The sequence below is a fragment of the Scyliorhinus torazame genome, chromosome 19 (assembly GCF_047496885.1).
Source record: "Scyliorhinus torazame isolate Kashiwa2021f chromosome 19, sScyTor2.1, whole genome shotgun sequence".
Lineage (NCBI taxonomy): Eukaryota > Metazoa > Chordata > Chondrichthyes > Carcharhiniformes > Scyliorhinidae > Scyliorhinus > Scyliorhinus torazame.
In genome coordinates this window covers 125,462,501-125,478,391 of record NC_092725.1, presented here as the reverse complement: position 1 = coordinate 125,478,391, position 15,891 = coordinate 125,462,501, and the positions used below count along the sequence as shown (strand labels likewise).

General features: G+C 46.1%; 1 protein-coding gene across 4 annotated transcripts in view; it reads right to left on the bottom strand.

Annotated features, from left to right (window-relative positions):
• Nucleotides 1-1,766: 1,766 nt before the first annotated feature.
• The window catches only part of tbc1d30 (TBC1 domain family, member 30), a 112,140-nt gene continuing 98,015 nt past the window's right edge, over nt 1,767-15,891 (bottom strand). For 2 of the 4 annotated variants that reach the window (XM_072485169.1, XM_072485171.1), the window contains 3 exons: nt 11,978-12,187; nt 5,635-5,706; nt 1,767-2,876 (listed from right to left, as the gene is read on the bottom strand). In XM_072485169.1, the coding sequence (XP_072341270.1) occupies nt 2,122-2,876; nt 5,635-5,706; nt 11,978-12,187 (1,037 nt within the window). In that variant the 3' untranslated portion in view covers nt 1,767-2,121. The remainder of the gene's footprint in view (nt 2,877-5,634; nt 5,707-11,977; nt 12,188-15,891) is intronic. The other 2 variants (XM_072485170.1, XM_072485172.1) reach the window with 1 other exon arrangement.

The following is a 15,891-nucleotide window of genomic DNA, read 5'->3' as shown; positions in this document are numbered from 1 at the left end:
ACACTGCCTTCCACGCAACTCCATTCCGCAACTCCATCTCAGCGCAACTCCAGCTTGCCGCGAGCTCGAAAAAGTCATCCGACACCTCCACGAAGGCGCCAATCACCTCAAGCATCACAGGGTGGAGCACGCGGAGGCAAAGCATAAACAGCGGAAAGAGAGCGCAAAACCCAGAGCGCTCCACCCACCCGTCTGATCAAATAACACCTGCCAAACCTGTGGCAGTGTCTGCAGATCCAGGATTGGACTATTAACTATTGCTAAGTTTGCAGATGATACAAAGATCTGTAGAGGGATAGGTAGTATGGAGGCAGTAGGGGGGGCTGCAGAAGGACTTGGACAGGCTAGTAGAACAGGCAAAGAAGTGGCAGATGGAATACAATGTGGATAAGTGTGAGGTTATGCACTTTGGAAGGAGGAATGGAGGCATAGACTATTTTCTAAATGGCCAAATGCTTTGGAAATCAAATGAACAAAGGGACTTGGGGAGTCCTTGTTCAAGATTCTCTTAAGGTTAACGTGCAGGCAGTTAAAAAGGCAAATGCAATGTTAGCATTCTTGTCGAGAGGGCTAGAATATGTGCACTTCTGAGTCTGTATAAGGCTTTAGTTATAGTACAGTGCAGTAGGAGGCCATTCGGCCCATCGAGTCTGCACCGACCCACTTAAGCCCTCACATCCACCTTATCCCCATAACCCAATAACCCTTCCTAACCTTTTTTTTGAACACTAAGGGCAATTTAACATAGCCAATCCACCTGACCTGCATGTCTTTGGACTGTGGGAGGAAACCGGAGCACTTGGATGAAACCCACGCAGACACGGGGAGAACGTGCAGACTCCAGACAGACAGTGACCCAGCGGGGAATCGAACAAGGGACCCTGGCGCTGTGAAGTCACTGTGCTATCCACTTGTGTTACCGTGCTGCCCGTCAGACCCCATTTGGTGTATTGTGAGCAGTTTTGGGCCCCGTATCTCAAGAAGGATGTGCTGGTCTTGGAAAGGGTCCAGAGGAGGTCCACAAGAATGATCCCTGGAATGAAGAGCTTGTCATATGAGGAACGGTTGAGGACTCAGGGTCTGTACTCGTTGGGAGTTTAGAAGGACAAGGGGGAATCTTATTGAAACTTACAGGATACTGCGAGGCTGGATAAAGTGGACTTGGAGAGGATGTTTCTACTTGTAGGAAAAACTAGAACCAGAGGACACAATCTTTGACTAAAGGGACGATCCTTCAAAACAGAGATGAGGAGGAATTTTTTCAGTCAGAGGGTGGTGAATCTGTGGAAGTCTTTGCTGCAGAAGGCTGTGGAGGCCAAATTGAGTCTATTTAAGTCAGAGATAGATAGGTTCTTGATTAATAAGGGGATCAGGGGTTATGGGGAGAAGGCAGGAGAATGGGGATGAGAAAAATATCAGCCATGATTGAATGGTGGAGCAGACTCAATACCATGTTAGATGGTGCATTTAGCCAGCCAACCACCAGTGGGAGCCCTCTACCCATGTCTAAAATAAATACATCCACAAGGTTGCAGAATAATAGGCTACCAAAGTAATGCCTGTAGGGAGCATTAGAAGGTTTAGAGGTTTAGAAATGCATGAGCTTGACTGAGTTCTTATCAGTGGCCCCATACTTTCTCATGTGACAGACTTGCAAAGGCAAATAAACAATAAAAAGAACAGAAATTGGATATGCTTGTAGTGAACCCACACACATTGAGATTCTGATCTCTAATTGAAGATTAAAATATGAAAAATAATCAAGCTGAAATTGTAAACAGTTTTTATTGTCACATTGTACGATAGCAACAGATAAGACAGCAATTATGAAGAATTTTAGATCTTTTTGTCCAACACCACCTTTAGTGCTTTGATTTGTTTTCCTTCAATTGCCCATCAAGATTAGATCATGATGCATTTAATGTTGGTCTTCAATGACAGGAAAACACATTGAACACAGCAATACTTCAAGATTTGACCTCCAGTACTTATACCACGTTTATTTTAAAACCTATTTACATACGGTAGGTCTTCTCACATTGCACATAATATAAAATGTTTTTAAACATCTTAATTTAAGAATAAATTATAACAAAATGGTCAGCATGGAATTTAACCTTTTCATTCTTTCCTGCTCCCTTTTGGTTTGCCGTGAACACTTTTGCTTATGTGGGGAAAATGGACCGTGGGGGTCCTCTCGGTCGGCCCGTACAATCCTAAATTCCTTGCCGCTGCCGATTTTCTGGGAGGTTTAACGCTTGGGAAAGGGCTGAATGCCTGAATCTTCAAAGTGCTAGTTCTGTGCCCTGGGTCTGAAGTTCCCTTTTCAGAATCTGAAGAATCAGACGAGTGCCTTTGGCTCGGCGACGGGCTGGGTGGCTCAGTTGCTGCGGCGGTCTCACTCTGGCTTAAATCTAGTCCTTTTAGCCGGTGCTCAATCACATTCACATTGTCATTGTCATCCCTGTAAAGCGGCTCGGAAGATTGCCCATCTGCCTGCGCCGACACTCGATCCTCGATGCTTTTGCTCTCTGCTTCCGTGCACTCTGTTGAGCTCAGAGACGATTCTTCCACTGGTTTATTACTTTTTTCTTCCGTCGCCTGGCTCGGCTCCTCCATTAGTCCGATGGTGTCGCTGTAGCTCAGCTGGGTCTTGGACCTCGCCAGGTTTTTCCGATGAACGCGAATGTGAGTGCGCCAGGGCGAGTTGAGCTTTGACTTTATGTCGTCCTGTGGGGCTTTCGCCCCAGGCACATGAATAACAGCATTCCTGGTGATCATGTTCGTCGTCCTCAGCTTCTTCCCGAGAAGCAAGTGATTCATCATTGGCGTCTGATTGATCTGTGAAGGCAGAATGGTGGTGGAAGGCCCTTCACCTGTGAAACACACAATTTAAAAAAAAAACAATCCCCTGGTTAATAAACGACAGGGTTGGTCATAACCTCTGACTGCACAGCTCCACTTTCGCATTTCTCCCACAGACTCTCAAAATAAGCCACAGCAGGGTCACAAAGTTCACATTGAACCTTCAAATAAAAACATAAATCACATATTTATTATGCATTACATTGTAATTTCATAAGCTTTGGACGAACTTTTAAACAAGGTGTAGTCGGAGTAAGGGCAGGTTTAATTCAGATCCTGCTGGGCACAAGTCCATAACACCTAGGTGCCTGCAATTCAACATGAGTTGGCAGTTGCACTCCAGTACACAAAGAAAATTCACATTATCATAGTGCTCCTTTGAGGTTAGACCGTAAGACGTCGGAGCAGAAGTAGGCCATAGACTGTGATCCTCCATTCAATGAGATCATGGCTCGCCTGATATCGTCCTCAACTCCACTTTCCCGCCATATCCCTATAACCCTCGATTCCCTTACTGATTAAAAATCTGTCTACCTCAGCCTTGAACATACTTAATGACCCAGCCTCTTTGCAGTAAAGGCATCCACAGATTCACCACCCTCCGAGAGAAGAAATTCCTCCTCACTGCTATCTTAAATGGGCGACCCCTTATTCTGAGATTTTGCCCTCTGGTCCTAGAGTCTCCCACAAGAGGAAACAGCCTCTCAGCATCTATCCTGCCAAGCCTCCAGAGATTCCTACATGTCTCAATAAGGTCACCTCTCATTCTTCTAAACTCCAATGAGTACAGGCTCAACCTCTCCTCATCACAAAATTCCCTCATACCCAGGATCAACCTAATGAACCTGCTCTGTGTTGCCTCAATGCCAGTATATCTTTCCTTAGATAAGGGGACCAAAACTGTTCACAGTATTCCAGGTATGGTTTAGCTCGTGTCTTATATAGTTCTAGCAGGACATCCTTATTTATTCCCTTTGAAATAAAGGCCACCATTCCTTTTGCCTTCCCAATTACCTGCTGAACTTGCATGCTAGCTTTTGGTGATTTAAGCATGAGGACCCCCAAATCCATCTGTGCTGCAGTATTCTGCAGTATTTCTCCAGTTAAACAATATTCAGCCCATTTATTCTTCCTACCAAAGTGCATCACTTCACATTTTCCAACATTGCATTCCATCTGCCAAGCTTTTGTCCACTCGTGGGTAGATTGAAAAGGTAGTTATTCAGGGACCCTGGGCTTTGTAAATAGAAGAACAGAGCATAAATACATGGATGTTATGAGGAACATTTGTAAAACACTGGTTCAACCTCAGCTGGCATATTATGCCCAATTTTGGGCACCACACTTTAGCAGGACTATGAAGGCTTTGAAGAGGATGCAACAAAGAGTTAGGAGAAGAGTTCTGGGGATGGGAGACTTTCGAGGATAGATTGGCGAAGTTGGGGCTATTCGGCGAAGGTAGATAGAGGTGCTTAAAATCACAAGACGTCTGCACAGAGCAGATGGTAAGAAAATGTTCCCATTGGTGAAGGAATCGAGATGCAGAGGACTCCATTTTAAATCTGATTTCAGAGGAACCAAAGGTAACATGAGGAAAAGCTTTTTTTAATGCAGAGAATGGTTAGGATCTGGAACGCTCTGCCTGAGGATGTGGTGGGAGGCAGATTCAATCAGAACTTTCAAAAAAGAATTGGATAATTATCCAAACAGGATATATTGCAGGATTATGGAGAAAAGGCAGGGGACTGTAACTAGCCGAGTACCTTTTACAGAGAGTCAGCAGGTAGAGATTCAGACCACAGACTGATGGCATTTTCTGAATGCGCATTGAAGCTACACTTAAAAACTGGGAACAATAGGGGCGTTGTTATCCATTTGCACTGAAGGGGTATGGGACGAGACATGAAACCTACTTTCAAAAGGAAAGAAAAATGGCAGCAGGTCTGATGAGCAACTCTTCTAAGCAACCTGTAGATAGGTGGATTGATCAGGAGCAAAAAACCTTTCTCAGAACAGGATGGAGGTGAATAATGACTTGTTAATAACAGTACAGGAAGCCATTCAGCCCATCGAGTCTGCACCAACCCTCTTAAAGGGCACCCTATCCCAGTAACCCAACCTAACCTTTTGGACACTAAGGGAAAATCTTTGCATGGCCATTCCAGGGAAGCTGCACATCTTTGGACTGTGGGAGGTTTTGGGAGCACCCGGAGGAAAGCCACGCAGACACGGGGAGAATGTACAAACTCCGCCCAGACAGTAACCCAAGGTTGGAATTGAGCCCGGGTCCTTGGTGCTGTGAGCACCAGTGCTAACCACTGTGCCACCGTGCTGCCCATATCTTCTTACGGGATCCCCTCCGCAACTATAGGAGTGCAATAATGTGAGAAGTAGGTACGGTTATTATTTCATGAGGTCACCTGAAAATGTTAAAATGGATCAGTACACGTGATTGCAACAAACATCATAGCAAGTGGTTTTAAAAAACATATGATTAAGCGGTCGAACTTATTTAAGCACTCATATTGTCAGACCAGTAGACTTGATGATTCATTATTCTGCTATGAGTTGCTTCCAGAACAAAATGAGAAAACAAAGTGCTTGGCTGAAGGGAGGAAGGAAGAAAGAGAGGAAGGAAGAAAGAGACAGTAGAGAAGTGCAGGGCAGGAAAAGAAAAGATTAATTCACATGAAGATGTTTCCATATCTAGTCCCTCAATATATTGTGATATGAAACAATGAAATCAAAATAAAATCATGAAACACTAACTTCTTCCAATAGCATTATTCAGCTGGTCTCTGGGATCTGGGATGATCCCAGAATTAATTTTGTCTTCTGTTCCTAATGAAAGAAACAGAACATTTAAAAATTGGACAAAGAGGGTTAGTCTGAACAGTGTTTATATTGCAAATAAGGTAACCAGAAGTCCTCCTTATGTTGAAACTGGTGTTATGCTTCTGAAAATGCCTGGTTCCAAATGCCCTCCTGTCTTTTTAAACGGGTATTTTGTGAATGCGTTTTTGCAATCGGACCTTTTTATTTTCCCTTTCCCTGCCATGAAGATCACCCACCTCCGAGTGAGCAAGTTCCACAGTCCAGGACCTTATCCAAATGACCAGTCCTCATTCATGAGCCCAGGCAGCAAGTCTCAACAACCAGGCTGTGTTACAGCCAGGCTTAATCTTGTTCCCCCAACGTCCATATATATGCATTTTCTAACATGCAGAGTCACCAAATCGCAATTAGAATTAATCCCTTCTGCTTAATTGACACTGTGGCCAATCTAGCACTAACCCATCACAGACTGGATATTGAACCAATGACCTTTTGGTCTAGATGACTTAGCCGCACATTTACTGGCGCTTTTATCCAGTAGGTCATTGGGAGGGAGTTCATGGTATATTTCAACATGGTTATCTTCAGTCACTTAAGGAAAATTCCAATCTAAGCTATCAGTTGCTGAAGTCACCTCATTAACCTCATAGAATCATAGAAGTTTACAGCATGGAAACAGGCCCTTCGGCCTAACCAGTCCATGCCACCCAGTTTTTACCATTAAGCTAGTCCCAGTTGCCCGCACTTGGCCCATAACCCTCTATACCCATCTTACCCATGTAACTATCTAAATGCTTTTTAAAAGACACAATTGTACCCGCCTCTACTACTACCTAACCGAGTAAGACAGCAGCATAAACAAATAGAAAGCTTTTTCTAGGGTCGGAGGTCTTGGACTGCGAAGTTAACTGCCACAGGAGCCTATGGAAAACTTTTGTATCTTCTGCACACTCTCTTGTATTCCGCAAGTGTAGTGGACAGTTCCAACCTCTGTCACTACCATGAACCGTTACTCTCACTGTCTGGAAAACTAGCAAAAACTGACCAACAACCTCAAAAACGTGGATACAATTACCCAGGAGCAGGTCACACTCAAATAACCCTGATGTTAAAGCAAATAATCACGTGGAATTTTATTCAGAAGTGGTCGGCTTATCCAAAATCTCAAAGGGAAAATGAGAAATTGAAGGCAAAACCCTGAGTATTTTTCAAATGCAGCACCCCGGTTCATTTTAAGCATTTTTATACTTCAAAATATGTAGGTTTTTAAACTAAAGAAAAGAAATACCATTTCTATCACATATGTCAGGGTTACTTTCTGATACCAAATTTCCCACTGTCCCTGTTCACAGAGGCACTCTACTCCTCCAGAAGCAGTTGCAGTGACAACGTATTCAGTCAACTCCCCCTCCCCATCATTTCACAGAGACAATTATAGTCTTCTCCTTTGAGCCCAAGCTCATACAGGAACAGGTCTCCTTTTCCCATCTAACATTGCACTTTCCTTCTCCACAAACTCAGTGAAGCACCATTCCCGGTTTCTCGACATTTATCCTAAAGATCTCAGGATCAGTCCATTTCCCTCTCATTGCCATCCATTCCCGTTTCCCCTCTATTGCAATCCATTTCCCCACCTTTAATGTTATCCAGGTCCCCATTCCATCACCCTTCCATGCCAATGTTATTGCATATGTTATTGCCAATTAACCTTCTGGAAAATCTTGAGCTATGAAATTGACTGATGAGCCAACATTTGGATTCATGTATTATTCATTATATTGATATAAGGGACTGAGGCTAAATTTATGAGATGCCTGAAGGCCTATTGTTTTCTGGTACAATCATTAATCACATCCTGACACTGTTAGTTTGGCTCCATGTCGTGTTGCTTTCTCTCGTCTCATCTTGCTTTTCTCTTTCCCAGAGAAAAGAGCCCAGCCGGTGCAGCCCTTCCTGACAGTTGCACCTTAGAACACAGAACATAGAACAATACAGCGCAGTACAGGCCCTTCGGCCCACGATGTTCCACCGAAACAAAAGCCATCTAACCTACACTATGCCATTATCATCCATATGTTTATCCAATAAACTTTTAAATGCCCTCAATGTTGGCGAGTTCACTACTGTAGCAGGTAGGGCATTCCACGGCCTCACTACTCTTTGCGTAAAGAACCTACCTCTGACCTCTGTCCTATATCTATTACCCCTCAGTTTAAAGTTATGTCCCCTCGTGCCAGCCATATCCATCCGCGGGAGAAGGCTCTCACTGTCCACCCTATCCAACCCCCTGATCATTTTGTATGCCTCTATTAAGTCTCCTCTTAACCTTCTTCTCTCCAACGAAAACAACCTCAAGTCCGTCAGCCTTTCCTCATAAGATTTTCCCTCCATACCAGGCAACATCCTGGTAAATCTCCTCTGCACCCGCTCCAAAGCCTCCACGTCCTTCCTATAATGCGGTGACCAGAACTGTACGCAATACTCCAAATGCGGCCGGACCAGAGTTCTGTACAGCTGCAACATGACCTCCCGACTCCGGAACTCAATCCCTCTACCAATAAAGGCCAACACTCCATAGGCCTTCTTCACAACCCTATCAACCTGGGTGGCAACTTTCAGGGATCTATGTACATGGACACCTAGATCCCTCTGCTCATCCACACTTTCAAGAACTTTGCCATTAGCCAAATATTCCGCATTCCTGTTATTCCTTCCAAAGTGAATCACCTCACACTTCTCTACATTAAACTCCATTTGCCACCTCTCAGCCCAGCTCTGCAGCTTATCTATATCCCTCTGTAACCTGCTACATCCTTCCACACTATCGACAACACCACCGACTTTAGTATCGTCTGCAAATTTACTCACCCACCCTTCTGCGCCTTCCTCTAGGTCATTGATAAAAATGACAAACAGCAACGGCCCCAGAACAGATCCTTGTGGTACTCCACTTGTGACTGTACTCCATTCTGAACATTTCCCATCAACCACCACCCTCTGTCTTCTTTCAGCTAGCCAATTTCTGATCCACATCTCTAAATCACCCTCAATCCCCAGCCTCCGTATTTTTTGCAATAGCCTACCGTGGGGAACCTTATCAAACGCTTTGCTGAAATCCATATACACCACATCAACTGCTCTACCCTCGTCTACCTGTTCAGTCACCTTCTCAAAGAACTCAATAAGGTTTGTGAGGCATGACCTACCCTTCACAAAGCCATGCTGACTATCCCTGATCATATTATTCCTATCTAGATGATTATAAATCTTGTCCCTTATAATCCCCTCCAAGACTTTACCCACTACAGACGTGAGGCTCACCGGTCTATAGTTGCCGGGGTTGTCTCTGCTCCCCTTTTTGAACAAAGGGACCACATTTGCTGTCCTCCAGTCCTCTGGCACTATTCCTGTAGCCAATGATGACATAAAAATCAAAGCCAAAGGTCCAGCAATCTCTTCCCTGGCCTCCCATAGAATCCTAGGATAAATCCCATCAGGTCCCGGGGACTTATCTATTTTCAGCCTGTCCAGAATTGCCAACACCTCTTCCCTACGTACCTCAATGCCATCTATTCTATTAGCCTGGGGCTCAGCATTCTCCTCCACAACATTATCTTTTTCCTGAGTGAATACTGACGAAAAATATTCATTTAGTATCTCGCCTATCTCTTCAGACTCCACACACAATTTCCCATCCCTGTCCTTGACTGGTCCTACTCTTTCCCTAGTCATTCGCTTATTCCTGACATACCTATAGAAAGCTTTTGGGTTTTCCTTGATCCTTCCTGCCAAATACTTCTCATGTCCCCTCCTTGCTCGTCTTAGCTCTCTCTTTAGATCCTTCCTCGCTACCTTGTAACTATCCATCGCCCCAACCGAAACTTCACATTTCATCTTCACATAGGCCTTCTTCTTCCTCTTAACAAGAGATTCCACTTCCTTGGTAAACCACGGTTCCCTCGCTCGACGCCTTCCTCCCTGTCTGACCGGTACATACTTATCAAGAACACGCAGTAGCTGATCCTTGAACAAGCCCCACTTATCCAGTGTGCCCAACATTTGCAGCCTACTTCTCCACCCTATCCCCCCCAAGTCACGTTTAATGGCATCATAATTGCCCTTCCCCCAGCTATAACTCTTGCCCTGCGGTGTATACTTATCCCTTTCCATCATTAACGTAAACATCACCGAATTGTGGTCACTGTCCCCAAAGTGCTCTCCTACCTCCAAATCCAACACCTGGCCTGGTTCATTACCCAAAACCAAATCCAACGTGGCCTCGCCTCTTGTTGGCCTGTCAACATATTGTTTCAGGAAACCCTCCTGCACACACTGTACAAAAAACGACCCATCTATTGTACTCGAACTATATCTTTTCCAGTCAATATTTGGAAAGTTAAAGTCTCCCATAATAACTACCCTGTTACTTTCGCTCATATCCAGAATCATCTTCGCCATCCTTTCCTCTACATCCCTAGAACTATTAGGAGGCCTATAAAAAACTCCCAACAGGGTGACCTCTCCTTTCCTGTTTCTAACTTCAGCCAATACTACCTCGGAAGAAGAGTCCCCATCTAGCATCCTCTCCGCCACTGTAATACTGCTCTTGACTAGCAGCGCCACACCTCCCCCTCTTTTGCCTCCTTCTCTGAGCTTACTAAAACACCTAAACCCCGGAACCTGCAACATCCATTCCTGTCCCTGCTCTATCCATGTCTCCGAAATGGCCACAACATCGAAGTCCCAGATACCAACCCACGCTGCCAGTTCCCCTACCTTGTTTCGTATACTCCTGGCATTGAAGTAGACACACTTCAAACCACCTACCTGAACGCTGGCCCCCTCCTGCGACGTCAAATCTGTGCTCCTGACCTCTTTACTCTCATTCTCCCTTACCCTAAAACTACAATCCAGGTTCCCATGCCCCTGCTGCATTAGTTTAAACCCCCCCAAAGAGCACTAACAAATCTCCCCCCCCAGGATATTTGTGCCCCTCAGGTTCAGATGTAGACCATCCTGTCTGTAGAGGTCCCACCTTCCCCAGAAAGAGCCCCAGTTATCCAAAAATCTGAAACCCTCCCGCCTGCACCATCCCTGTAGCCACGTGTTTAAATGCTCTCTCTCCCTATTCCTCATCTCACTATCACGTGGCACGGGCAACAACCCAGAGATAACAACTCTGTTTGTTCTAGTTCTGAGCTTCCATCCTAGTTCCCTGAAAGCCTGCCTGACATCCTTGTCCCCTTTCCTACCTATGTCGTTGGTGCCAATGTGGACCACGACTTGGGGCTGCTCCCCCTCCCCCCTAAGGACCCGGAAAACACGATCCTTCACAAGGATGTAACTAAAATTGAAAGTCTTTTCTCCTCTGTCTACAATGCTTCAGCAAAGACCACAGCTGCACACAGTACTACAAGCATGCTGTAACCAAGACGCTTCTAACCCCTCCACTCCTTCATCCCTTCCTCTCCCTCTCTTCCCCAACTTATTCGGGGGGGGGGTTGTTGAAGTCCCTCATGATTCTGTGCTGTTACTCATTTCATCCTTCCTTGCTTCTCCTGAATAGTTAGAAATCTACTCCGTGCTATTTTGTTGCTTAAATATATCAAAGCCATAATTGAAAGCAAGGCATAGAAGCTCCAATTGGGACTGGAGCTGTACTGAAGCTTCACGTTCAGTTGTCTTCTGGTGACATAACTGGTGATTAAAGGGTGCGATGACCTGGTGTCCTCACATACTCAACAAGCATGTTGGCATTTGAGTTGTGTGCGACCAAACAATGCTAATAACCAGTTAGCCACCTAACTGAACCTTCATCCCTTATCGCCACAAATATCAATAGTAGTTTCTAGCTTTCCGAAGTGGTCAGTAAGCAGTAAAAATGGAAACACGGCACAGAGCCAAACTAACAGTGTCAGGATGTGATTAATGATTGTAACAGAAAACAATAGGCCTTCAGGCATCTCATAAATTTAGCCTCAGTCCCTGATATCAATATAATGAATAATACATTAATCCAAATGTTGGCTCATCAGTCAATTTCATAGCTCAAGATTTTCCAGAAGGTTAATTAACAATAACATATGCAATGTTGGCATTGGAAATGCAGGCTTTACGACAGCATGAACTTTTTCATTTTTTTTCAGTATTTTCCCTTTCACAAATGAGAGGCAGTCATATTTACCAACATAAATGCAGGTAGGTGAGTTTGCCTTTTATAAACTAAATGTCTGTCGACATCCTGGAGCCGCTGCTGTGGTTCTGAGTGATACTTCACCTGCATTGATGAAGATGAGCTGGGCCTGTTGTTCCTGTTGCTTCTTCTTTATCCGGATATACTGTCGCCTCAGCGCATTGATGTCAGTTGTCATGCGTTCCATCATCATGCTGTTAAAAACAGAGTGGTGCTCACTGCGGCTTGCATCGATAGCCCCGGGGCTGAGCTCTGCGATGTTGCTCGATTTCAGGATTTGCTGATCCTGCTGATCTGGAGAAACCACAATGAGAAAAATGGAAACGTTTAAATCTCTGCATCATATTATTCCTCTCAGGTGTAGGCTCAATGCAAGGACAAACTGCAGATTTCATCAGTAATGTGCAAACATTTATGGTTCCTTGCACTGCACCATAGAGACAGAGAATAAGAAAAATGTGATTGCAAATGCAATATTTCTGCAGCCATTAAAATGTACTGTAGATGCTGCTGTGCAAATTTCACATTTACACAAGCTGGTATTGGTGACAAGGCTCGATTAACATCCGTTATTCCATTTCACATGAACAGAAAAAGCAAATCATCTGCATGAAATAGCAACTTGTTCTACGACACGAGTTGAAATAATTCAGCTTTTATAAATGTCCCAGCTGTTTTGAAATATTCGCTCTCAGTTCAGTGTGTTGACCTTGCAAACAATGACAATAGATTTTTTTTCTATTGAATATGTTACGTGATTAAAAGCGACGTAAAGTATGCCCATGAATTGCCTCCTGTCATCTCCTGCTCCACAGCAGTTCCTTTGGCAGAGACCCCATTCGCATGAGCCCTGGCCTGCTTACCTGACAATGACTGCTGGGATCTATCTTTACAGGATCTGGGTCAGCAGAGATTTCCGCCATAAATTTCCTGAGAACTGCTTCTACTCCTCTGCTGGAAGTACAATAGAAATCCTGTTTACAAGTTTTAATGACGTTTCTGCCCAACCTTTGTGGAGTCACAGCGATCCATTCAAGAGGAAAGTCCTGGCCACTGAAGCAAATGTATGTTGCTTGCTGCACGAACAATTGGCAGTGACCAGGCAGAAAAGGGCATCTTGTACAACAGCTAACTGCAGTGTTGAACCTGGGTACAAGATGCAATTACCACTGTAATGCAAGTACCACCTGCACAGAAGTAAGAGCGATGTTTAAGAAAGGTACTTCCTCATAAAAACATTAATTCCACTTTAGCTGGCATCAATGGAAGTATCTGCTGTGCCATTGTAGATTCATAGAATCCTTACAATGCAGAAGGAGGCCATTCGGCCAATTGAGTCTGCACTGACCCTCGAAAAGAGTACCCCACCTAAGCCCACTCCGCTGCCCTTTCCCCGCAGCCCCACCTAAAACTTTGGACACTATGGGACAGCCTGACATAGTCATATTCACCGAATCATACCATGCAGATAATTCACCAGACACCACCATCTGAGCCTGGGTATGTACCGTCCACTGGAAGGACAGAACCCTGGTGGAACACTGGTATATAGTTAGTAGGCAGTTACCCTGCGAGTTCTCAACATTGACTCCAGACCCCATGAGATTTCATGATATCACATCAAACCTCCTGTTTATAACCAGCTGACTGTGCACTGCGACCCACCTGATGAATGTCTCCTTGAGAACAAAATTTGGGGGGAAGTACTGAAGATGTCAAGGGCACAAAATGCACCGAGTGGGTGATTTCAATATCCATCAGCAAGTATTGCTAGGCAATGCCAATACTGACCAAGTAGCTGAGAACTAAAGGACATATCAGCTAGACTGGGTCTGCGGCAGGTGATAAGGGAACCATTAAGAGGGGAAAACCTCCTTGACCTTAAACTCACCAATTTACCTCTCAGAGATGCATCTGTCCATGACAGTCTATGTAGGAGTGATCACCGCACAGACCTTGTGGAGACAAAGGGCTCGATCTAACGGCTGCGCGCGGCTCCGTGCGAGCCGATTAGATTGCAGAAGAAACCAAATTCAGGAACCGTGCCGGGCACTGATCGGTTTCCAACCTAACCAGCCCCCTCCCGTTGGCGAGAACCGGATTTAATTGTGACATGATGAAAAATCAATAATCACCAATTAAGGCCAATCTTGTTAATGGGAAGGACCCCCTATCGAAGGGTATCCCGTGATCTAATCGTCCCCCCAGTGAGCGGTCACGCGGGTGCTGATTCGCACTATTCCACACTGATGTGGGCCAAGCGTCATGGCACTGGTGGTCTCCCAGGCCACAGGACATCCCTGGGTGGTTGGGGACACGTCAGGGTGGCACCCCGGCTCTTCCTCTGGCACCCGGGCACCTTGGCACTGTCAGACTGGCACCTTGGCACTGATACCCTGGTACTGACAAAGTGCCCAGGTGGCACTGCCAGGCTGGCAGAAGCACTGCCAGGGTGGCAGTGCCAGGGTCCCTGGGTATCAGAATGGCACTGCCAAGGGTCAGGATCTGAGGGGGGGCAATGCACAGGAAAGGAGGTCATGAGGGAGGGTATGAAGGGTGGGGGGTTGAAGTGTGGGTATGAAGGGGCCTCTGGGAAGTTGGGGGGTAGAAGGTGGGGGCCATGAAAGGGGGGGCCCTGAAAGTGGGTGCAGGAAGGTCTGAAAAGGGGGGCCCCCAGCGACCCCATAGAGGGGTGTCCTCATTTGGGGGCAGGGAGGGGTAATGGCCATGTTTCTAGGGAGTGACATTGCCTCTGTGGGGTGTTGTGTGGGGAACTTGCTGACGGAGCTGGTGGGGAAACCTCCAGCAAAACTGGCCACAAATGACACTTAGAAATTAACGGAAAAATTTCTCTGTCGCATCTTCATATTGAGGATATCCTCCATCATGTTCTGTGGCAGGTGACCTCCTGGTGTGGGGGATCCGACTCCGGGGGGGGGGGGGGGGGTCGTCCACAGTGGCCAGGCCCACGATTGGGGCCAACCGAACGGCGGGCGGGCTAATTGTGGGGTTGGGGGGGGGGGGGGGGGGGGGCTACGTTCCTCCGCGCCGGGTCTCTGTAGGGCTCCACCATATTCCTCGGGGGCCAGTGCGGAAACGGCAACCCATGCGCATGCGGGGACCCACGGCGCATGTGGCATATATGCGCGGACCCGCGCCGCCCATATCGGCAGCTGGAGCTGCGTGAGGCACCCTGTGCGGTGCAGGATCGCTGCTCCTAGCGGCCAGATGACACCGACGTAAAACGCTCCGGCATTTACGACGGCGTCAACACTTAGCCCCATTGTTGGAGAATCCCGCCCCATACTCCGAGCCAAGTTGTTCCAGTGCATCTACAACACTGGCATCTACACAGCTTTACACATTTTGGGAAGTTACCCAGTTAAGCCCAACCCACTAATGGCAGGGTAAATCCAACCTGGCCGATTACCGGCCCATCAATCTACTCTCAATCATCAGTAAAGTGATGGACGGGGCCATCAAAAGTACTATCAAGTGACACTTACTCAGCAATAGCCTGCTCTCTGACGCCGAGTCTGATTCCACCAGAGCCACTCAGCTCCTGACCTCATTACTGTCGTGGGTCAAACACAGACAAACAAGCTCAACTCCAGAGGTGAGGTGAGAGTGACTGTCTTTGACATCAAAGCAACGTTTGACCGAGCATGACTTCAAGGAGCCATAGCACAACCGAAGACAATGGAAATCAGTGGGAAAATTCTCCACTGGTTAGAGTCAGACTAGGCACATAGGAAGATGGTTGTGGTTATCGGAGGCCAATCATTTCATCCCAGGACATCACTGCAAGTGTTCCGAGACCCAACCATCTTCAGCTGCTTCATCAATGATCTTCCCTCCATCACAAAGTCAGAATTGAGGATGTTCGCTGATGATTGCACAATGTTCAGCACCAATCATGACTCCTCCGATACTGATGCAGTCTGTGTCCATATACAATAAGACCTGGACAATATTCAGGCTTTGGGTGATATTTGGCA